This window comes from Triturus cristatus, chromosome 12 (genome assembly GCF_964204655.1).
Source record: "Triturus cristatus chromosome 12, aTriCri1.1, whole genome shotgun sequence".
NCBI classification, from domain to species: domain Eukaryota; kingdom Metazoa; phylum Chordata; class Amphibia; order Caudata; family Salamandridae; genus Triturus; species Triturus cristatus.
In genome coordinates this window covers 4,165,855-4,189,918 of record NC_140595.1, presented here as the reverse complement: position 1 = coordinate 4,189,918, position 24,064 = coordinate 4,165,855, and the positions used below count along the sequence as shown (strand labels likewise).

The window sequence follows — 24,064 nt, the reverse complement described above, 5'->3', positions numbered from 1 at the left end:
TAAGCTCCTTACCTTTGACCCTACGGACATTGTCCACCCTAATTCCACCGCGTGGCTCCCGTCACAGGAGGTTGCAGATGATGTGCAAATGAACCTCCGGCATCCCTTTGCAAGGACGTTAGGGCCCGACTGCTGTCAGAGTGCCCGAGACCTGATCTAGCGGCGCGAGTTGCAGAAACACCCGAGGTGGATCCTACCATGCTCACGTATCTCAAAAAATATGCCAAAGATCCCAAGAAAGGCATAGATCGCGCCTGGCGAACATGCCAAGATAAATTACTAGACTTATCCGGTCTGCTTACCAAGATCCTAGAAATGGGGTTTCAGGTCATGGAATCGGATCCCTGATAGACCCAGACGAGTTGATCGAATGGGCGCAGCGGGCCATGTGCCAGTTGGGCAATGCCAACTGTGCCATGTCAAGTGAAAGGAGGCGTTCTATCCTCCTCAAATTGGATCCCAAATTGGCAGAGTTATCCTCTTCGGAGGCGGGTCCCGTGGCCCAAGGCCTTCTCTTCGGCCAGCCATTTTTAAAGGAATTGACTACGTTTGTGGCCGCCTTCAGTGGTTTGGACAAAGCACAAGAATCACTCAGGCGTGCCTTCCGCCCAGTTTTTACCAGGGCCGGATGAAATCGAGGGCGGTCGTTCAGCCGTGGATACACTCAAGGCGCCCAAGGTGGACAGCAACATCAAAGAGGAGGTTACCAGGACAATAACTGCGGCAACACCTCCTTCTACCCCTCTCGTTGAGGTCGAAACTGCTTCAGAAGAGGCCGATTTGGTGGCAACCAGGGAAACCACCAGCATGCCAGAAATACAGGTGAGGCTCATTCTGTGTTCAGAAGTGATTTTGGGGGGTCGCATCCAATTTTTTCTGCCAGCCTGTCAAACGATCTCGCAGGACGTTTGGGTTTTGGAGGCGGTTCAGGGGTACAAACTGGAATTGTACGATACTCCCTCCCAGGGTTCACATCCCTCTCCTATTCATTTTCATTACGGACGAAATTCTCGCTCTTCTCCAGAAAGGGGCTATTGTGGCCACTCAACCCCATCCTCGAGGTTTCATCAGCACGGTTTTCTTAGTCCAGAAAAAATGGGGCGGATCCAGATTGGTTCTGAACTTGAAAGAGTTCAACGGCTGGATCATTTACCGACACTTCAAAATGGAGGGCATCCATTTGTTGCAGGACCTTCTACAGGAAGGGGATTGGATGGTGCGTCTCGACTTAAAGGATGCCTACCTTTCAGTGCCCATCTACGCTCCACATCGGAGATTTCTTCAGTTTCTATGGCAGGGCGTCTGCTACGAATACAAGGTCCTTCCCTTCGGACTTTTGTCAGCACCTTGGTGCTTCACGAAACTCCTTTGCCTGGTCATGGAGTCGTTGCGAGCTCGGGGAGTTCGCTTGAACGTCTACCTCGACGGCATCATTATCATGGCCCGTTGCCCTCGCCTGGTACTCGTACACCTAGAGTGGACCATCGAGTTACTTCAGAGCCTGGGGTTTGTGGTGACCCCGCAGAACTCTATTCTGTCCCCCACGCAATCTATAGAATTCCTAGGGTTTCAGGTCGACTCTCGGAGCTGCCAACTTCTCCTTCCCGCACAAAAGATCAGAGCAATCAAGAAAGAAATGAGATTGATCGTGAACAGGCGGATTGTATCCTTGAGATTGGTGGCCCGTGTTGTGGGCCTGTTAGCTTCATCGATCCAGGCCATATTTCCGGGACCTCTGCATTATCGCGCACTCCAGCGCTTGAAGATCCAATATCTCTGCAAAGGCCTCGGATATTGCGAACGGATTCGTCTTTCCGAGGAAGCGAGGTGGGAGATGTCATGGTGGTTAGATCACATGGAGTTGTGGAATGGCAGAGCCATATTTGGATCGAGTCCTGAGATAGTGAATCAGACGCCAGCAGATGGGGCTGGGGAGCCCGCTGCGGTCCGATTTCGATGGGGGTCGGTAGAGGAGCTTTCTCTTCACATCAACTGTCTGGAGCTGCTGGCAGGCTCGTTTGCAATTTGCAGTCTTTCCCCCCAGAAGACGAATTGCTGTATCCTTTTACGGATGGACAACCTATCGGCGGTACGATACGTGAACAAACTGGGCGGAACAAAATCACGGATTCTGGCGGAGATAGCCAAGGATTTTTGGCACTATTGTCTCCAACACAAAATATCAGTTGTGGCGGAGTATCTCCCGGGGAGGAACAACGAGGTGGCGGATTGGCACTCTCTGTACCTTCGCAATTACAGCGATTGGAGGCTTCATCCTCGAATCTTTCGCTTCCTGAACCAAACATGAGGTCCTTGTCAGACTTGTTTGCGTCTCGCCTGAACAAGCAACTCCCAACATTTTTCAGTTGGCGTCCGGACCCGGAGGCGATCGCCTTGGACGCGTTTCTACAGGTCTGGCCTCCCGGCCTTTGCTACGCCTTCCCACCATTTGTAATGTTACCCAGAGTACGGGCATAAGCCAGGCGTCAACAAGCGGAACTCCTTCTGGTAACTCCGTTGTGGAGAGCACAAGCTTGCTTCCCAGTGGTACTGGAGATGTCTTGTGCTATACCGATATTACTTCCACAGACATGGAACCTGTTGCTGAACCCTGTAACGCCCTGAACGTCTCAAGATCGTTTAACAGACACGACAATGAGGACGCAACCACTTGTGAAGGGTTAGTTCTTTTAAGGAAGGCAAATAAAATACAAAGAACAAACAAAAGTTATAGTCACTGGAATCCTCCAGGCTAAGTACGTTACCAGCCCACAGCACGGATGGTCCTAACCGTCCTCTGCATATACGCCGATCCCGGCGTATGCCAACAGAGGGCAGAAATGAAATGGCCGACAATGCCAATCGGTAGGCTGTGAGGGGCACGAAGAGTGTTGGGGAGAATCGAGGAGTCAGGGAAACACCCAGCCGGGGTCTCTACCCGAAGGGAGCAGCCGCTCAACCTCTTCCTCAGACTGCACCGGGACGCGGAGTCACCTCCTGGTGATGCGTCACCGATACCCCAATCACAAGCAAGAAGACTGAACCGAGAGCAGCCGCTCGATCGATCCTGTGGACTTCCGAGTCTGTAACGCGGCAAACACCTCCTGGTGTGCGTTACAGCTGGCAGTCCCCGTGTCTCTGGTCGGGCTGGGAGTTACGACTCCAACCAGCAAAAGCGCCACTGCGCTTGGACTCAGCCGAGTCAAAAAGCGAAGCTCAATGGTTGACCGGTAGAGCTTCCGGGTCCTTCACAGGTGACGATGGGGCAAGACACGGCCCAGGGAGTAACGACTCGACCTACCTCCGTTCTTGCCTTACTGGAGCACCACTCCGGAACACTGCTCTTCACGAAGCAGGTACGTCGGTGTAAACACAATATCCGACAGCCTTGTACCTCCCGGTTCCTCCCTTTATAGGGCGTGTTTTCCTTGAGTTATGTAACAGCTCTCCTGTTTACATAAGGGCGTGTTTCCCTTGAGTTATGTAACAGCTCTCCTGTTTACATAAGGGCGTGTTTCCCTTGTATGACAGGAATTCTTGACAGTACATCCTCCCTCTCAGCGGCTCCCCACGGGTCCAGCGCTGGCAGGAAAACGCCGATGGAACAAGGAGACCAAGCGCGGAGCATGAACCCCTTCAGCCGGTTCCCATGAATGCTCCTCCGGGCCATAGCCTTTCCACGCAACCAGGTACCACAGCTTCCCCCTGCGCCATTTGGACGCCCGTATGCCCGACACTTCATACTCCACCTCCGACTCCACGCATACCGGCCTAGGTGTCCCAGACGGCTTGGAGGGTGCTGGTTTGAGCAATGATACATGAAAGACAGGGTGTATCCGCAATGACTGGGGCAAGCACACCTTCACGTTCACGGGACCCATACACTTGGTAATCCGATAGGGGCCCATGTACTTGGGATGGCACACACTGTTCTTTCGAAACCTCATGTTTCTTGTGGATATCCAGACGTAGTCTCCAGTGCGGTACAGTGGCCCGGGCCTTCTCTTCCTATCTGCCGCAGCCTTGTATCTTCTCTTGGCCTCTATTAGGACAGCCCTTGAGCGCATCAACGTGTCTTTTATGTGTGCCACCCTGTCCGCTGTGGCGGGAATCCTGTCCTCTCTGAACGGATGTAGAAATGGCAAGAACCTGGGATGTTGGCCATAGTTGCTATAGAACGGAGATGACTGTGTGGAGCTGTGAGTGGCGTTGTTATAGGCTATCTCTGCAACCCATAGCAAGTCGACCCATTCTTCCCTGCCCTGGTCCACAAAACATCGCAGATACTGTTTGAGCGTTTGGTTCAGGCGCTCGGTTTGGCCGTCCGTTTGAGGGTGGTAGCTGGTGGACAGGGCGGTCTTAACATGCAGCGCAGTGCACCAAGTCTTCCAGAATTGCGCAGTAAACTGCGACCCCCGGTCCGACACGATCACCCCAGGTAATCCATGCAGTCGTACCACATTCTTTAGGAGTAGTGACGCCAATTCCCCGGCCGTAGGGACTCTCTTGCAGGGGATGAAGTGCCCCATTTTCGTCAAGTAATCCACCACCACCAGTATTGCCGTCATCCCCTGGTCTACCGGTAGGCCCACCACGAAGTCCAGTGATATGCTATCCCATGGTCTATCCGGGGTCGGAAGTGGATGTAAGAGCCCTTGGGTTCGGCCATGGTCGGCCTTCATGGTAGCACACGTAGGACACTCCTGTCCCCACCTCCTGACATCCACTCTCATGGTTGGCCACCAGAAATGCCGTCCCATGCTAGCCACCGTTTTTTCAAAGCCCAAATGACCTGCGCATGGAGAGTCATGGCACCAGATAAATGCTTGTTTCCTTAGCCTAGGCGTGGGTATCAATAGGCACCTGCCCTTCAGGGGTATCCCGTCCTTCAGCTGCCATTCTCTGTGACTGAGGAGCCACCTCCGCCATGCGAATGACCTGATCCCTCTCTTTATTCCCCTCAGGAAAGTATCCGGTTGGATAACCCCCAATACCATCCTCGGGGAAATGATGGAACGCTCGGTTGCAGGCAATGGTTCCTTAACTGCAGATTGACGGGACAGGGCGTCCGCCTTCCGGTTTTCCGTCCCCGGCCGATATGTGATGCGGAAGTTGAACCCCGCAAAGAAGATCATCCACCGCAGCTGCCTGGGAGAAAGGTGTCTAGTGGCCGTCATGAACTGTAGATTCCGATGGTCCGTGTACACCGATACCACATGTCTTGCCCCCATCAACCAATGCCTCCATTCGGTGAAGGCGTCCTTGATTGCGAGAAGCTCCTTCTCCGCAATATGGTAGTTGCGTTCGGCGTCGTTGAGTTTGCGGGACATGTACGCAACGGGATGAAGCACCCCTGTGTCGTGGTTGCGTTGGGACAAGATAGCCCCCAGCGCCACATCCGACGCGTCCGCTTCCACCACGTAGGGGAGATCCGGATCGGGGTGAGCCAACACCGGCGCCTTACCAAAGGCGCTTTTCAGGGCCTCAAAGGCTTTGTTCGCTTCAGGGGACCAGACAAACTCCTTGGACTTCCTCAGTAGCTGTGTGATTGGGGCCACCACTCCTGAAAATCCATCTATAAACCGCCTGTAAAAGTTGGCGAAGCCAATGAAACTTTGGACGTCCTTCACGCTTTGGGGCACCGGCCATTCTTTCACCGCCTTGATCTTTCGTTCTGCCATCTCCTGTCCCTCTGGACTCAGCATCACTCCGAGGAATTCCACGGATGTGACGTGGAAGTCACACTTGCTGAGTTTACAAAACAGCATGTTTTCCCTCAGCTTTTGGAGCACAGCTTTGACGTGGTGTACGTGCTCCTCCACACTGGACGAATAGATGAGGATGTCGTCGATATATACGACCACGTAGATATCCAACTCCTCTCTGAATACCTCATTCAAAAAGTACTGAAAGGCTGCCGGGGCGTTGCACAGACCGAACGGCATGACGAGGTACTCAAAAAGGCCGAACCTGGTCTTAAAGGCGGTCTTCCACTCGTCTCCGTCCCTCATGCGCACCAGATGGTATGCCCCTTTCAAATCCAACTTGGTGTAGATACGAGCTTTCTTGACCTGTTCCAGAAGTACACTGATGAGAGGCAAGGGGTACCGATTTTTTATGGTTATCGCATTCAATGCCCTAAAGTCCACACAGGCTCTCAGCTCCCCATTAGCCTTCGGGATGAAGAAGAGTGGCGAGGCGGCCGGAGACTTGGACGGGCGGATGAATCCTAGCTTGAGGAGTTTATCCAGGTACCCCCGGAGATGCACGTTTTCAGGCTCCGTCAGGGCATACAGCCTGCCGCTGGGAACGCTGGCCCCTGGCACCAGGTCGATCTGGCAGTCAAACTGTCTATGTGGTGGTAGCACTTCCGCCTTCACTTCATCAAATACATCCTCAAAACTGTGATAAGCCTGGGGGAGAGCCACATCTTTTTCTGCCGCTGTAGCCACCGTCTGACTCCCGCTCTCATCTGCGTCAAGGGATTCCGTTCTTATTCCACAATGCAGGATGCAATACGGTGACGTCATTTCGATGCGATGTGTTGGCCAATCCACAAAGGGGTTGTGTTTCTGTAGCCACGGCAATCCCAATATGACGCCATATTGGGGCGCTCGGATGATGTTAAAATCGATTTGTTCCAAATGGTTCCTCCCATATCTCATCGGAAGGACCCCCATGTGCTGTCCGATGGGCCCCGTCACCAATCGCCTTCCGTCTACCGCATAGACGTCTTCGGGTACTGCTTTGGGAAGAAGCACTAGCCCTAGCCTGCATGCCTCGTTGTGGTCCATAAACATGCCAGTGGCCCCTGAATCCACCATGGCCACAACGGGTATCCACTGGTCATGCACTCCCACGTGCACCGTGATAAACAGGTGTCGTTGTCCCTTAGTGACCGAGTTGGAAAGTGAAGGGATGGATGAGTGACTCCGAGATGCCCCTTCTCTGGTCTTGGAGTCCTCTAGTTTTCCGCCGGTATGTCCACCACGGCTGTTACCGACCGGTTGGCCCGATAACGTGACGTCTTCGGTTTGGCAGGGCATTCACGTACGTAGTGGCCTTTTTTGCCACAATATAGGCACAATCCTTGTTTACGGCGTGACTCTTTCTCCGTGGCTGTGAGGCTCGCTTGTATTGCGCTGATGTCCATGGGTTCTCCCTTGGATGCGGTGGAAGTTTCAGGACTTCCCACCGTCACATAGGATGGAAGGGATTTTCCTTTTCTCCCATGATCCCCCTTTCTTTCACTTAGCCTATGTTCCAGCCGTAATACCAGGTTGATAAGGCCCTCACATGTCTTGGGTTGAGGGTCAATATGAGCCACGGCGTCCTTGAGCTCATCGCACAGCCCTTGATGGAAGAGCGCCGTCTGTTTAGCAACAGGCCACTTGGTTTCCGCAACCAGCCTTCGGAACGCGTTGAGATACTGCACCAGGTCGTTGGATCCCTGTCTCAACTCAAGCATTTCACGGTCCGCCGTGTACGAGTCAGCCCTTCTGTCGAATACCTTCAGGAATTCCTCGCGAAAAGCACCCCAATCACATAAGAGGGGGTCGTCCCTGCTCACCAGAGGTACGGCCCATTGTGCCGCGTTTCCAGCCAAATAGGATATAAGGAAAGCCACACGAGCCTGACTCGTGGGGAACGCCTTTGGTTTGCACGATAAATGTAGCGCCACTTGTGTGAGGAATACCTGCACTGTGTTAGGATCCCCACTGTACCTCTCTGGTGTTGCCAAGGGGATGGCTACCGGCATTTCCACTACTACCGCAGGGGTCTGGTTCGTGAGGGAGGTGCTGGGCGTGAGCGGGTCCAATAGGATAGCATCCAGTCTGGCTTTTACATCGGCTGTTTCTTGCCTAGAGGCAGCCACTTCAACTTGCATGGCCGCTAAAGCAGCCAGCACCTCATCAAGTGTTGCCATGTCTGTTATCGACCGGGAGACAGTTAGTGTTATTAAGGTCGGATATTTTGTAACGCCCTGAACGTCTCAGGATCGTTTAACAGACACGACAATGAGGACGCAACCACTTGTGAAGGGTTAGTTCTTTTAATGAAGGCAAATAAAATACAAAGAACATACAAAAGTTATAGTCACTGGAATCCTCCAGGCTAAGTACGTTACCAGCCCACAGCACGGATGGTCCTAACCGTCCTCTGCATATACGCCGATCCCGGCGTATGCCAACAGAGGGCAGAAATGAAATGGCCGACAATGCCAATCGGTAGGCTGTGAGGGGCACGAAGAGTGTTGGGGAGAATCGAGGAGTCAGGGAAACACCCAGCCGGGGTCTCTACCCGAAGGGAGCAGCCGCTCAACCTCTTCCTCAGACTGCACCGGGACGCGGAGTCACCTCCTGGTGATGCGTCACCGATACCCCAATCACAAGCAAGAAGACTGAACCGAGAGCAGCCGCTCGATCGATCCTGTGGACTTCCGAGTCTGTAACGCGGCAAACACCTCCTGGTGTGCGTTACAGCTGGCAGTCCCTGTGTCTCTGGTCGGGCTGGGAGTTACGACTCCAACCAGCAAAAGCGCCACTGCGCTTGGACTCAGCCGAGTCAAAAAGCGAAGCTCAATGGTTGACCGGTAGAGCTTCCGGGTCCTTCACAGGTGACGATGGGGCAAGACACGGCCCAGGGAGTAACGACTCGACCTACCTCTGTTCTTGCCTTACTGGAGCACCACTCCGGAACACTGCTCTTCACGAAACAGGTACGTCGGTGTAAACACAATATCCGACAGCCTTGTACCTCCCGGTTCCTCCCTTTATAGGGCGTGTTTTCCTTGAGTTATGTAACAGCTCTCCTGTTTACATAAAGGCGTGTTTCCCTTGAGTTATGTAACAGCTCTCCTGTTTACATAAGGGCGTGTTTCCCTTGTATGACAGGAATTCTTGACAAACCCTCACAATCAATCCCATCCCTTGGTATTAACAGGGTAACTCCCATTGGTGGCATGGCGAGTTTCAGGGATAGATGGGAGATCCCAGGCCTTTCGAGAGAGGCTAGCACCTTCATTAAACAAGCCTGGTCCGATAATACCCACAAGCAGTATTCATCAGCATGGAACAAATGGTGTGGCTGGTGTGCTCAACGGAATATCAATCCTACTACAGCAAATGTCTCCATGATCATGAATTATCTGGCTTCCCTGGCCTCATCGGGTCTCGCGTACAGAACAGTTAATACGTTTCGCTCTGCGATTTCAGCGGGACATGTTCAGCTGAATGGCAAACCGGTGGGAGAACATCCCTTGGTCTGCAAGCTCCTACGGGGGATTCGGATGGTCAAACCCCCAGGTCCAAAGTACGCATTCTAATGGGATGTCGCAGTAGTTCTACGGTTTTTGGAATCCTGGCCTGATAACAGATACCTGCGCAAGCAGATTTCGGCCAAGTTGGCCATGCTGTTGTGTTTGGTCTCTTGCACAAGAGTGTCTGATATCAGGGCTTTGGATTTGGCTGGTCACCATTTCTCCCCGGAAGGGGTCACTTTTACTATCTCCAGGCGTACTAAGTGCAGTACCACTTCAGTTTCATATCCCAGTTTTCCGGATAATCCAAAACTATGTGTGGTTCAATGCCTCAAGGCGTATGAGGTAAGCACTGCTGAGTTTCGTTCTAATATGCAAGGTCAACTGTTTATTGCTTTACAAAAAACGTTTCGTCCAGTGACTCCAGCCACTTTAGCTCGCTGGGTCCGTTGGATAATGGGCGAGGAAGGTATTGATGTTTCTAAGTTCGGGGCTCACTCAGTTCGAGGGGCGATTGCTTCTAATTCACATGCTATGGGAGTAACGCTTGCAGATATGACGGCACGGACTGGTCGACAAGGCTTTTTATTACAAACCGATTGTAGATGTGGCATCGGTAGTGGTGGCTAGGCTTTGAACAAGCATAATCGGAGCCTCCGGTCCTGACATAGAATAAAAAATATGCGAACAGACGTGACAAGAATTTTCTATTCTATTAAGGACACGGAGGCGAGGACTATCCCACCCAAGTCGATACGTTGTACTGAATCATATTTCATGAATTGCAGTTAGACTGTCAATGTCGTTTAATGATATTATTGATTTGTTTCCCACCCTGATTAAATGGTTTTATATCCCTGGCGCCGGCGGCAGATTAGCCCAGCACCATGTGACTCTGGGCAATAGCTTGCTTAATCTTCCCGACGGCCCCCAGCGCCTAGAGACCCTTACGGGTGATTGTTCGCGCTTTACAAATGTGGATTATTATTATTATTATGTACGGCAAGTTCTAGTGTGACTGTTATTACAGACCTTTTCTCTTTGTTTCAGATACAAACAACAAGTAAGGTTTTCTGCCTTCGTCTTCCTGGGTTCGTTGCAGTGTTATGCCTCCTGTGAAGTGCCGCGATCGTTCGCCACTTTCCACATGCAGAGTTTTTCCTCCTTGAGAACTGGAATGTCCCTGTTGGACTTCAGAACGAGGATTATAGTAATGGATGGTTTCGATTTGAATGGATATCTCAAGAAGTTGTACTTAATGTTTTTCTATTGGATCACTCAAAGAAATAGGAGGTGTCTTCCTCTGTGAGACCTTATATAGGGTACTCTCTATGGTTATGGGGCACCGGGTGCTCATGGGATTTGTAGTTTGATGAATAAAAAAGTGTTGTTTTTTTTATTGGCTGCTGTGTATAATAAATGCAAAGAATGAAAAGCATAATCCTCGCCTCCGTGTCCTTAATAGAATTGCTTATTCTTGTCACCTCTGTTAGCAAATTTTTAATTGAATGATCTCAGCCTGGGCCAGGAACGCGTGGGAGCTCGGTGCTCATTGGTTGTCAGACCAGCACTTCCTGCATCCTGTCAGTGTAGTCCTTCTTCCCTCTCCATGGGATGCGCTCTTGCGCTGTCAGTCTGCTCCCGCCTTCGTGTCTTTGACCTGTCATTCCTGTCCTCTCTCCATTTCCACGAGCTGTCAAGCTAGTCCTTTGTCCATGTTCCTGGCTCTCCCGGCTCGTGCCGCGCCGCCCGCATTGTGACTGGACTGTCCGCGCGGCTCCCATGGATACAGCGACGGCTCGGGCCGCCTACCCAGCGCGTGCGCGCTGACGTGTCGGCGCGAGCGCTCCCCCCCTCCTCCCCCCTCAGGAAACCCCGTACCGCGCCGGCGCCGCTACCGTTGAGGCCGTTGCGCGGCTGTGAGGAGGCGGCGCTGACCTTCGGCGGAGCGGCCGCGGCGGCACGGGCGGAGAGGGGAGCCCCGGGGCGCGGAGCCCGGCCGGGGGCACCCGGAACCGACTGCCGCAGCCATGAACAGCGTCAGCGGCGCCGACGAGATAGGGTGAGAGACCGCGGGGGGTGGGGGGGCAGAGCGATGTGGAGAGGCGACCTGACAGAGAGACGCACTCACCCGCGGGAGAGACCTGCGGGGAGATGTCAGGGAGGTAGACTGCCCTGAGGGGGAAGAGACCTCACGGCTACCGAGATACTCATGAAGGGTCAGATCAGAGAGAGGGAGACGGCTATGAGAGACACGGGAGAGACTGCCCTGAGAGAGAGACACCTCACTCCTACAGAGAGACACATGAAGGGTCCGGAGGGAGGCAGAGAGAGACTCGAAGGGAGGTTGACAGCTGTGAGAGACACTTCCCTGAGGGAGAAATAACTCGCTCCTACAGAGCGTCACCTGAAGGGTCCGACGGGAGGGAGGGAGACAGCTGGGAGGGACTGTCCTGAGAGAGAAAGAGAGAGCTCAACCTCACAGACGGACATCTAAAGTGTCTGACCGGAAGGAGGGAAACAGCTGTTAGTCACTTCGCTGAGGGAGAGACACATCATTTTTACAGAGAGAGACCTGAAGAGTGCCTGGAGGGAGATAGCTATGAGAGAGACGGTAGAGGAACATTCTCCCTAAAGAGAGAGACCTGAAAGGTCCAACTAGAGGGAGGTCGACAGCTATGAGAGACATAGGAGAGACTGCCCTGAGGGAGAGACAACTCATCCCTACAGAGACACGCATGAGGTGCCTGACCTGAGGGAGGGAGACAGCTGTGAGAGACACCATTGAGTACCCACAGAGAGAGACACCTCATCCCTACAGAGAGAGACCTTAAGGGTCCGACCGGAGGGAGGGAGACAGTTATGAAAGACACGAGAGTATCCTGAAGGAGACAGCAGCGTGAGACTGTCCTGAAGGGGAGACCTCTCATCCCTACAGAGAGACGCATGAGGTGCCATCCTGAGGGAGGGCGACAGCTGTGAGACATTGTCCTGAGGGAGAGGCACCAGATACCTGCAGAAAGATACATGAAGGGTCCGACCGGAGGGAGGGAGACGGGGACACCTGCCAGAGAAGAAAAGACAAGAGAAGCTACTGGAGAGAGACATCTGTGGAGAGTCAAACCTTTGCTGTAGAGAGAGGGATACAGACACCTTCCAAATAGAAAGAGTCCTGTCGAAGTGAGCCGGCTGCGGTTGAGAGAGATTGAGACGCTCAAGAGGCAGAGAAACAAACCTGATAGGAAAGCATTCATTAGGAAGTGAGTTACTCACCTGTGTGGGCGTGGGCTAAACCTTGGCTGGACAGAGAAACCTGAGAGAGATTCCTATAAGTAAGAGATGCCTACAAGAGTGGAAGAGCCACTCACCTGAGGCAGTTGCACACCTCTTGTGAAAGAGGCGCACACACCTGTAAGGAGGAGAGCATCACTTTCAGAAAGAGAAATGACTCGATGGAGAGAGGGTACATCTGAGAGTGAGCATAGAACACAAGCTGTCAGCCAGTTGCCTTACTCCTCACAAGCCTGCAACCTTGCCTACGAAGGGCCTCAAAGTTCATCGCTCAGCCCCACCCTCTTCAACGCATACACGAACCCTCTTGCCAATGTCATCTGCTCACACATCAACATCGTCTATGCAGATTGCATGTAACTCATACTCTCCCTCTCAGACAAGACCTCCAACACAAGAAATAAGTTCACCGCATGCATTTCTGAAGCCAACTGTCTCAAGCTCCACACCGACCAAACAGAAGTAGCGGTCTTCAGCAGGAAAATCTCACCATGATACTTCAACTGGTGGCTAACCAAACTTTGATCCACACCCAGAAGCCACGCTAGTAACCTTGGAATAATCAACTGCAAACTGGACGTGACGGCACAAGTCCACGCCGGCACTGCATCCTGCTTCAACATCCTGGAGATGCTGAGGAATGTCTTTAAGTGGCTTCCAAGTAACACCAGAAAAACGGTCACTGGCGCCCTAATCACCACCAAGTTAGACTATGGAAATAACATCTATGCTGGCCTCACCAAGCAACTCGCTAGCTAACCAGCCAGACTCATCCTCAACCTCTCACTCAGAACTCGCATTGCACCACACCTCTGGGAACGGGCTCCTGATACACAAACCTATTCAATTCAAACTATTCACACACACACACACGCATTCAAGGCACCACACAACTCGGGCTGCATCTACTTGCACAGTCACCACAACTCATTCCACCCAGAAATATCCAGCTCCTATTGCACACATTCCATGCATTCTCCAAACCAGATCAGGCAGACTGCAGACACACATCTGACCGCTCCATCCTAGAAAGATACCAGCAAGAAGCAGACACAATCACCTCAGGGGGAGCAGCATGTATCAACATTCATCTGAGGGGTAGATTTGGACATGCAGCAGAAAAACACACACAAGGTGGCACACATGTCTGCGGTACACACCTTAGAGGGGAGACATAGACTCCTGTGATAGAGAGACAGACCCCTGTAAGAAACAAACCTGTATGAACTCAACACACCAGTGAGAGAGGGAGAGACTTCTATACGAGGGGTAGACACACCGGACAGGCCACTGCTAGAAAGAGTATGTCTTCAGATAGACCCCATAAGAGAGAGACCTGAGGCGGTTGGGGTAGAAGGCTTGCACCTGTGAGGAGAGTGTCTTAAGGGGGAGAGACATCTGAGTTAGGAGACTGATATGAGGGTCACACTCGAGAGACGCACACATATGAACACACACCTGTTAGAGTTAAACTTACTCTCTCTCTCTCAGGGGGCTGTTGAATGTATCAGTCTGACTGGTCAAATGTCGGAGACACAACAGGTCCCCTGTGTGTGTGTGAGAGAGAGAGACTCACTGGCCCTCTGAAGGAGAGGCCATGGCACAGATTGACAGCCCCCACCAAGTTTCCCATCTTCCAGGTAGAGGGCCGCTCACCTGCAGGAGATGCTCTCTACTTACCGACTGGGTATTTGAGACTAGATTTGTGATATTATTCCTGCTTGTAATTACGTGCTCTGTTCCTGGGTTGTGCGATGAGAGGTTATTGCGACTGAAGAGGTCCTCTTGGCTTTTGTGTCCTTGAATATAGAAGCATAAAGAGGCAGACTGGTTATCCCTTAATAGGGTCTTCTTAGCCTTCTAGATTGTAAGCTTATCTAGTGCAGCTCAAGGCACTTCTAAGCAGAGCCCTTCCCTTTTTATGCCGCTTGATGTCCGCCTAGGGTTCTTCGTGCTCTTTTGCGGGAAGCTGTCTACTTGTATTAGCAATGTGTCCATAATGGTCTTCATTCATTCTTCCTCATATGCTCAAACTACTGCTTAAGTAGCACAGTGCGGATACTCTCACCCTACACCTTCGTCTGAATATAGTTTTACCCCGGAGCACGGACTGCTGTGAGGAGTATGTTTTTATGTGTGATATACTAAGCAGAGGTTACTGGCTTGTACTTCTAGTTCTCTCTAGGAATTCTTCATTAGATTCACAAATAGATCTGAACACATTAACAAAGAGAAAGCATATTTGTATTCTTAAATACCTGCCTTACACTAGCTTGTTTAGGCTGAGGTAATTAAAGATAAGAGTAACTTTTTCACGTTTCCTGTTTAGGAAGAAAAAACCCTAACAAAAGTGAGCAGGTAGGCACTGCTCTGCAAGGACTGGCAATTTAAGCCAATTAGGCTCTCTATCCCGGACTATAAACCCTGCGTTTGGAAGACCTCGGATTGTTAATAAAGTGGGCTTGGAGAGGTTGACTGCCAGGTTCCCTCACTGTTTCAGAGAGAAGCTGACTGGATCTTTATGATTTCAGTGGAAATTTGCTGGATGGCGAGCTTTGAACACTTAACTTTCCTTTCTCCACGTGGGATCTTCATTGATATTCACCAAGTCTGACAAAAGAAGACCCTTTCTCTTATTACTTGGGGACACAGACTAGAAGAACTGCCATCGAACCAACGGAGAAGCTTGACCCACTTTGGCATGTCCTTTGTGTAAAGAGTCTAGACAATATGTACACGCCTAACCAGTAGATCCTGAGTCTCATCCACAGGAACATGCTGAAAGTGCACTGCAAAAAGAACTGTTGATGGCCAGAATGCAGAACAATGTCATACATTCACCCCGGTACAGAGATCTTGGCCTAAATCCTTCGTTTTTTTGCTCATCATGCCATTCCAGTTCGGACCAAGCCATATGCAAATCAGTCTTGACCCTGTACCCAATGGGAACAGTCAAGCCCGAACTGCCAGGCCAGGTCCTCCCTGAACTTGAAACAAGCATCCTAGGACTGGTTCTTTTTGCATTTGTCACCCCGAGTGGGACGGGTATGCTCAGACGTGAGTCCCATGCTACTGGAATCAAGCTATCCTGGCTGAAGAGGGGTGAAACCCCGAAACTGGTCCTATGATGCTTGTTTCCAGTTCAGGGAGGACCTGGCTTGGCAGTTCGGGCTGGACTTTTCCCATGAGGCACAGGGTCAGGACTGATTTGCATATGGCTTGGTTCAAACTGGAACGGCATGGTGAGCAAAAAAACGATGGATTTAGGGCCAGATCTCTGTACTGGGGTGAATGTATGACATTGTTCTGCATTCTGTTCATCAACTGTTGTTTTTGCATTTGTCACCCCGAGTGTGACGGGTATGCTCAGACGTGAGTCCCGTGCTCTCCATGCTACTGGAATCAAGCTATCCTGGCTGAAGAGGGGTGAAACCCCGAAACCGGTCCTAGGATGCTTGGTTCCAGTCCAGGAAGGACCTGGCTTGGCAGTTCGGGCTGGACTGCTCCCATGAGGCACAGGGTCAAGACTGATTTGCATATGGCTGGGTTCAAACTGGAATGGCATGGTGAGCAAAAAAAGGATGGATTTAGACCCAGATCTCTGTACTGGGGTGAATGTATGACATTGTTCTGCATTCTGTCCATCAATTGTTGTTTTTGCATTTGTCTCACCAAGCCTTGGCACTGCAGCACCTCTTGTAGCCTGACTCGTAGGTATCTCTGAATGACTAATTATTTCTTTACCATGCTCTGCGTGTCAGATGTCCTGTGTGTCATCAGTTGTTACTGGTTCAGTATGGAACCTAGCAGGACTGTATTTGTTGCCAGCCTTGTAAGAAAGGACTGTGACTGAAAATCATTGCTTGGACTGTCTAATGTCTTTTGTTAAGTTTATAATAGCAAAGGGTCCTCTTCAGATCAAACGTATGAAAGGACCTTTCCTCTGGAGAGCTCCGTTTTGGGGAAAGAAATGTTAAATGTGATCATTTTTCAAGTTGCATAGAAATCTGATATTACTTTAGGAAGGAAGTATGACTCAAAACAAGGCTTATGATCACATGAAACTGTTATTTCACTTTTCATAATCTGAAGAGCTGGCCACCTAGAGTGTTGCTTTCCAGAAAAGGTGTTTTACATCGAATTTAGACTTTGTAGCCTGGGTTATGATTACACAATGCTTTGGTGTCTCCTGTCCACCCCTGGCCTGTTTCACTGTTTTTTTGTGCTCTTTGATTGTGCCTTGCCAAGTGCCACCAGGGGCGTCAAGCGGTCTGCTTTTCCCCCAGAAAGATGGACCACAGTACTCATTTAATTTCCTCTCTCCACATGCGGGGTGGGAGCGAGGTATCAGACCATGCATATATGTTAAAACCTTGACAAGATCTCCTAAATCACTGTGCTCCTGTCACACTGGTCTCCTCTTGTTCGCCATGCGCCTGCCAACTTGGTTGTCTCTGAGGCGCATGTGGCTCGCTTGAAACCTTTTGGCTCCAGGAGCACAGCCGCAGTCGGAGTTAAAACACAATATTCACAGGGTACAGGTAAGTAAAAGGAATCTTTTTTTCATGAATAAATATGGCAACTCCAGGAGGGAGCTGCCAGCCATCACCGCAACGGTCTCCTCTTTCAGTCTTCCCCACGTTCTAATGGAATCTTCAAATGTCCTAGTGTCGTATCTGGAGAGACCAAGATACAACTCGTTTCCCTCCTATTAAACAACAAAAATACAAAAATTAGAAGTAAATCACAATTTACAAAAGTGAAAATAAAATAAAGAAAATAAAACTATTTCTTACATTTTCCTATGGGAAAAATTTACTAAAGTATACCCAACTTCTCATCTCCTGTGGGATCCCCGGCGGCAGGTTAGCCCAGCACCACGTGACTCTGGGCAATAGCTTGCTTAATCTTCCTGACGGCCCCCAGCGCCGGGACACCTCTCCGAAGGTAGCAGTGCGCTTTAAAATGCTGGTATTACTACTATTAATGACCTGGAACTAGTGCAGTCTCGGTTGGCAAGCTGTATGGGAGAAATTGCTGATTGGATGACCAAAAACTGCCTCCGATTAAATACCAAGAAAACAGAGTACTATTTGGCAAAGCTCGGGTTGGCAGAGTGGTGGTCCATGGGATTCGGCCTGGCCGCAACTCCAAAACTGGTTGCAAAGAACCTGGTTATCAAACTTGATCAAACCCTTTATGAATGATCATGTTGGCACTACTTGTGGTAAGTGCTTTGCCACTAGTGTCTCCTACAAAAGTTTTTTCCCTGGCTTTCTTGGTCCAAGCTCTAATCACCAGTCTCCTCGATTTATGGAAATGCGTTGCCAGTGGTAACTATTGACACCTTGTGGACTAAATTGCAGATGGTGCAGAATACAGCATCAAGACTGGTCTGCAACCTTCCCTCACGTTCCTCCACACATCTTAAAAGCCTTACATTGGTTGCCCATCAAAACACCTATTATTTTCAGGCTTTGCTGCCTGACCCATAAAGCACTAAGGGACTCACTACCCACCTATCTATATTCCAGACTTCTCCACTACCAACCCACTACATTGCTCAGGTCCACAAACAAAGCATTGTTAATGATCCTGCGCATTCACACTGCTAGATTTGGGGGTCGATGTTTTTCATACCTCGCACCATTTCACTGGAACAAACTCCCCTGTACATGTGCACTTGTCCTGACCACCCCATGTTTAAAAGCTCTTCAAAACCTATTAATTTCACTGTGCCACTGACTAGCGGCAAGCGCCAAGATACTTCTCTGAGAGTGAGACTCTGTGCTATACAAGAGCCTATATCATAACGGAGCAACTTTAAAAAAAAACATTTCCTATAATGGTTTTCAACTTATTCTGCATCAAAATGTTTTATTTAATAATACATGGTATTTAAAGTGGTTGAATTGACCTGTGGGTGTTGTGCGTGGCAAAAGGGCTGCACATGGTTCTGAAGCCTTACTCGTTCCTATCAAGTCGGTCTTCTATGTAACCGTGTGACTAATATCTTCACTGAGGTAATTGGATCACACGTTTCCAGTATGAAAGGAACTCCGTTGGTCGCCACTTCTAGCCAGAATACACGTCAAAGTATGTTTGCCTTCGAAGACCCCTAATTAACCCTCCCTGCTTGTCCTCACTTCTTGCTATTTCTGATGGAGCAAAAGGCTTCGTAGTAAAGACTCGCCCATTCTTTAATCACCTGCCTTTAACTCTTCTTTAGTGTCTAAGCATTTCTTTTTGTGTGCTGCCTCCCAGCTTAGGACCCAGTCTGATTTACTTGCAGGAATTTAATGAGCTATAATCCACTTTTCTTAATATCGTTCTTATTGTGTTACACCTTAATCTTATTTATTAATTCTGCTGGTGATCTTTTTTTCTCCACCCTTTTTTTAATGTTGAGGCCGTGATCAAATATTATTCCCGATCATTGTCGTGACCTATCGCATTGTGTTTCTGTGCTTATTTGTAAAGCACTCTACGGCCCATAGGTATAGCATTAGTGTACAAATGTGAAAATATTTTTTAATAACTGTTGCTGTGGTTTAATGGCGGTAATTTGTGATATGTTGTAGTCCGCATTGATGTGAAGGTGCCAAGGAACCGATTTTAAGTAACTTCAAATACATTCAACGTCGACCCATGTAAGTGAACCTGTGCAGTGTTCATGCTTTTGTACAAGCTTGGTCGGCCCTCTGTTCAAAATTCAAGACTGATATTTTCTTATAATTACTGAGCTTTGAAGCAGTGGTGGAGAGAAACATAATGGATTAATGCTTATTTCCCGGATTGTTAACTCTGGTAGAACTGGGATTTCTATTGTTAGTAGTGATACTGCCTGAAAGGCTATTTAACATGTGTGTTTTTAGCGCTTCTCAAAGATCCCTAAACTGCCCTACGGTGTACCCTTCTTTTTTCCAGACCCACTTCTTTTAAGATAACCGCCTCCATGTTGGGTGTCTACATGTACTTAAGATCCAAGAAAGATGTTGCTGTGAACGGGATTTAGATTCTTCTTTTGTGCACATGTTTTAGACTGGTTAGATTCAGACAGGAACTATAAACAACTAGCCTAAAGTGAACTGCTGCAAGGCTGATGACATCAGGAACCGTACATTCATGACCTATAACTGTAAACAAACTGGATAGTTACCTGCTGTGTCTCTAGGGAGTCTTCATTCATGACCTCCTTAAAGTCTTACGTTTCATCCCGGAGTACGCAATCCTTAAATGTCTCTACCTGTACGGCCTTCTGGAGTGAACTTCCGTTAACATGCCAGAAGACAACGGTGGAAGGTATACAGAAATAGGAACTTGCTCAGGGGAAATCTGGACTGGAATAAGGGCCTGGTATAGGACTGAAATACACAGGACTGGAACTCTGCACGTTAACTAGGTCAGGAATATGCAGTCAGAACCGTAACATAGAATACAATATGAGGAATCTGCATATACAAGACCAGTCTGGATGTTTACAGTCAGAACTAGGGACAAGGCAAACACAGGAACAAAGAGTTGGGATAAACAAGAGATTGACAACAGTTCCAATCTACTAATCTGAACAAGAACATCAAATAATAATGACGATGTAAATGAAAGGCAAGCCTGGAATATAGCTGCAGGAATCAACAGGGTGCAAGTAGAATCAGCAGCGGAAAATTCAGATTTTCCACAGCTTGGGTGGGTAGAAAATCATGATTTTATTAAAGATACGGAGGCTGATATTATGCATACATCTTTAATTGCAACTCACAGCAGCAAAACCAAACAATGTAAAGAATTTAGAACATTGCTTTAACATTCCAAAGTTCACAAAATCCTGTGAGAGGCAGCCATATTCCTTCTTTAACGCTGCGAACATGTCCATAAACTCGATCCATATCAAAGAACTGTAATGCAAAAGGATAAACTCCAAATATCCTGCAACGCTTCTCCATAATGGCTCATTTCTTAACGTTTCCACCTGAAAGAGTCAAAACAAAAAACGTTAAAGAGGGTGGGAACACAGGGAGGGATAATATCAGCCTCCGTGTCTTTAATAAAATAATGATTTTCTACCCACCCAAGCTGTGGAAAATCTGAATTTTATGGCAAGGCACGGAGGCCAATATTATGCATGTTCAAAGCCTTGCCATAATATTCTGTACTAGACAATCCACAGGTTTAAAATAAAACTTCTTAAAGACAGAGTCAGAAGATCAATCAGCTGCAGCTAAAATAGCTGTTAAACCACCTCCCAGAATAAAGACCTTAGAAGCCATAGCTCCTCTTGCAGAATGTGCACCAAACTTTTTAAAGTCAATTCCTGCTTTAAACATTACCTCCCTAACCCAGCGAGCTAAGGTAGGTGCAGAGACAGCTTTATGTGGAGGTTTGAAAGAAATAAGCAGTTGGGTTTGATCTTTTCTTAATGATTCAGTCCTCCTTTCGTACTGGCGTATACATCTCACCACACAAAGCTTCCTACAATCGTTAAGACTCGGATAGAAAATCGTACTAGACAAAGTTTTGGTTCTTTTTGAAATAGAAAAACAAACACCTTCCGGCACAAAACGATGCCCTGTAACTCCTAATGCCCTAACATCTGATACCCTTCTGAATGAAATAAGACACAGTAGCATAACCAATTTGAGGGAAAGATCTTTAAGACTAAAACTCATTTTCATTCCAACTCCTCAAAAACCTCAAGACGAGGTCCACATCCAAAGAGAAGAATACTTAGCTCCAGGAGGAGCATTAATTCTAACACTTCTCAAATCTCCTGACTACATCATGTTGTCCAACGGTGATGCTATCCACTAAATCATGGCCTGAGGAGATAGCTGATCTTGCTGTATTGACAGTACTATATGATTTTCCGTTATGGAAAACGCCTGATAAGTAATTGACCACCTCAACTAAAGGAGCTGATACTGAATCCAAATCCCTCGAAGTACACCAACGAACCCATCTCCCCCATGCCAATCTGTATGCCTTTGCGGTCCCTGGTGCCCATGATTCCTTAATGAGCTTTGAAGCTTCCGAAGATAAGCCCTGCATTTGCCAGGCTCTCCCGAAATCAACCAAGCTATGAGCTTTAAATGACCCTGAATAACCATCTCGTGATAATCTCCTGAAGCGTTGGTTAGCAAATCCGGTACAACCGGAAGAAGTACCGGGTCGGTTATCAACATTTCCAATACATCTGGATACCAGACTTGAGTCATCCAGAATGGTGTTAAGAGAACTATCTCCACCCTGTCTTTCCTCACCTTCAGCAGGACCCTCTGAAAGGGGGAAAAGCGTAGCTCCGAGGCTCGTTCCCAACCTGCATTAATGCATCTACCGCTTCTGCAGTTGGATCCGGCCTCCAACTATAAAACCTGCGAACCTGAGCATTTACACGATTCGCAAAGAGATCTAAGGTAAGGGGACCTCACAACCTGTTCAGAGCCAAGAACATTGTTCTCTTCAGTCGCTGAAATCCTGCAGTTGCCTTGAGTTCCAATCCGCAATCGAATTGCTCACCCCTGGCAAGTATTGAGCAAGAAGCATAATATTTCTGCTGAGACAAAAGTGCCAAAACTCCTTTGCCAAATCTGCCAATGCCCTCGATCGAGGACCCCCGAGTTTGTTGACATACCTTACTGCAGAAATGTTGTCCATCTTTAAAAGGACACAACATTTCACTTGATCCTTCGTGAAACTCTTCACTGCAAAGGATCCTGCCAACAACTCCAAATAGTTGATATGCATATTCCTCTCTTCCCCTGTCCATTTCCCCCCTGTAGTCATTGATCCACATCTTGCACCCCAACCTTGAAGGTTGGCGTCGGATTCTATAATCATATCTAGAGATGGCCCGAAAATTGCTTTGCCGTTCCAAGCCACAAGATTCTCTAACCACCACGTTAGTTCCAGTTTCGCTTCCAAATCTAAATGTATTTTCTGAGAGTAACTCACCCCTTTAAATACAAAGTTCTCATTCTCTGCAAGGCACGATAGTGAAGGGGGGTTGGGAAGACTGCTTGAATTGAGGCTGTGAGAAGCCCAATAACTCTCGCTATTTGTCTCAAATGAACCCAACTGTTCGTTAACAATCTCCTCACTTCCCTGCGGATCTAACTGACTTTCTCCATTGGTTACTTCAACACACAATCCAAGGTCGAGATCTGAAAGCCAAGAAAGACACTCTCTCTTCTTGGAACCAGACAAGATTTCTTCCTGTTTACTATAAAACCTAAGTCCTCTATAACTCTGACCGCTAGTGTAGTGTGTTCCTGAACTTGTTCCTTGTTCTCCGACATGATAAGAATGTCGTCCAAATAAATGATTAATCTTATTCCCCTTTGTAAGAAGTTGGCCTGATGTATGATGTCACTAGTTATAGTGTACACCTTATATCAGTCCAAATACCCTTATGGTGATTGGTTGTAAAGTCAACCTTATAGACCAGCTATCCTAGTGGTAGCATGGACAAGAGCAGTCTTAGGCTAAACTCTGAATGGCATGTGAAGCCAGCTGTGATACCATATATAATCCCTTGAATACCAAATGAAAGGACACCACAACAGATATATATATAAAATAAAGTGTATTTATTCTAAGCAAACCCTCAGCACTCTTTATGAGTTTAGAGGTAAGTACAACACAGTCTTATTAATGCATACAGTAAGTCACACAGGTAAGTAATACAGTTAGGCCCTAGGGGCCACGCAAACCATATACTAAAGAAGTGGTATAAGAACCACTGTCACGGAAATAGAATAGGCCTAGGCCTAGGGAATCGCTGGGGCTACACTACACTAGCGTTAGTTAGGAAGTGGGAGGCCCACGGGATTCGTGTGCAGAGTGGAAACACTCACGCGTAATGCGTAAAAGTCAATAGCAATGTTACAGTTTAGAAATAGATAGATTTAGGACACTTCCGGAGTAGCTAGGAAGTTGAGACTTGAAAACTAGACACTAGGATAGTCACTATCCTGATGAGCACCGGAGTACCCAAGTTACCTAGCCCACAGGCTGCGGGTGCATAGGGGTGAAGATGCGTCGTTTTCGTCGTCGACTCCTATGGATGCCTGAAGAAAGATGCTGACAGGCAGTCAGGAGAGAGTGTCCGGTGGATCCCAAGCCTGGGATCAAGAAGAGAAGAAACCTGCAAGCAGAGGGGACAGAGTCAAGGTCACTAGCCAGTGACCACGTGGAACCAGGAAGGAACCAGGCGATGTCGTGAAGAGTTGCAGGAGAAGGTGAAGCTTGTCGCTGCAGCCAGGAGGACCAGGAAGCGTCGGGGACGACCAGGACCAGGAGGCGAGCTGTCCCACGAAGGCTCTTGCTGTCGGCGGCGTCGAAGTTGGACTAGGACTCACCAAGCCTTGGCAAGCGGAACCCACGAAGAACAAGGGACTTGCTTCTGGTGCAGACCAGGAAGGTCTGGGGTGCTTCTTCTTTGCAGAGAAGCGGGAGCCAGTCTGGAGGAGCCAAACCAGCGCAGAAGATTTCAGGGAGCGTCGTCACAGAGGCCACCAG

The 24,064-nt window shown here is 48.9% G+C and overlaps 1 protein-coding gene across 10 annotated transcripts in view; it reads left to right on the top strand.

The window, feature by feature from the left end:
• Positions 1–10,903: 10,903 nt before the first annotated feature.
• Positions 10,904–24,064, top strand: part of DAZAP1 (DAZ associated protein 1) — a 585,407-nt gene continuing 572,246 nt past the window's right edge. For 3 of the 10 annotated variants that reach the window (XM_085638286.1, XM_085638291.1, XM_085638290.1), the window contains exon 1: positions 10,918–11,321. In XM_085638286.1, coding sequence (XP_085494412.1) covers positions 11,290–11,321 — 32 coding nt within the window. In that variant the 5' untranslated portion in view covers positions 10,918–11,289. Of the gene's footprint in view, positions 11,322–24,064 lie in introns of all 10 variants that reach the window. The other 7 variants (XM_085638284.1, XM_085638288.1, XM_085638285.1 and 4 more) reach the window with 6 other exon arrangements.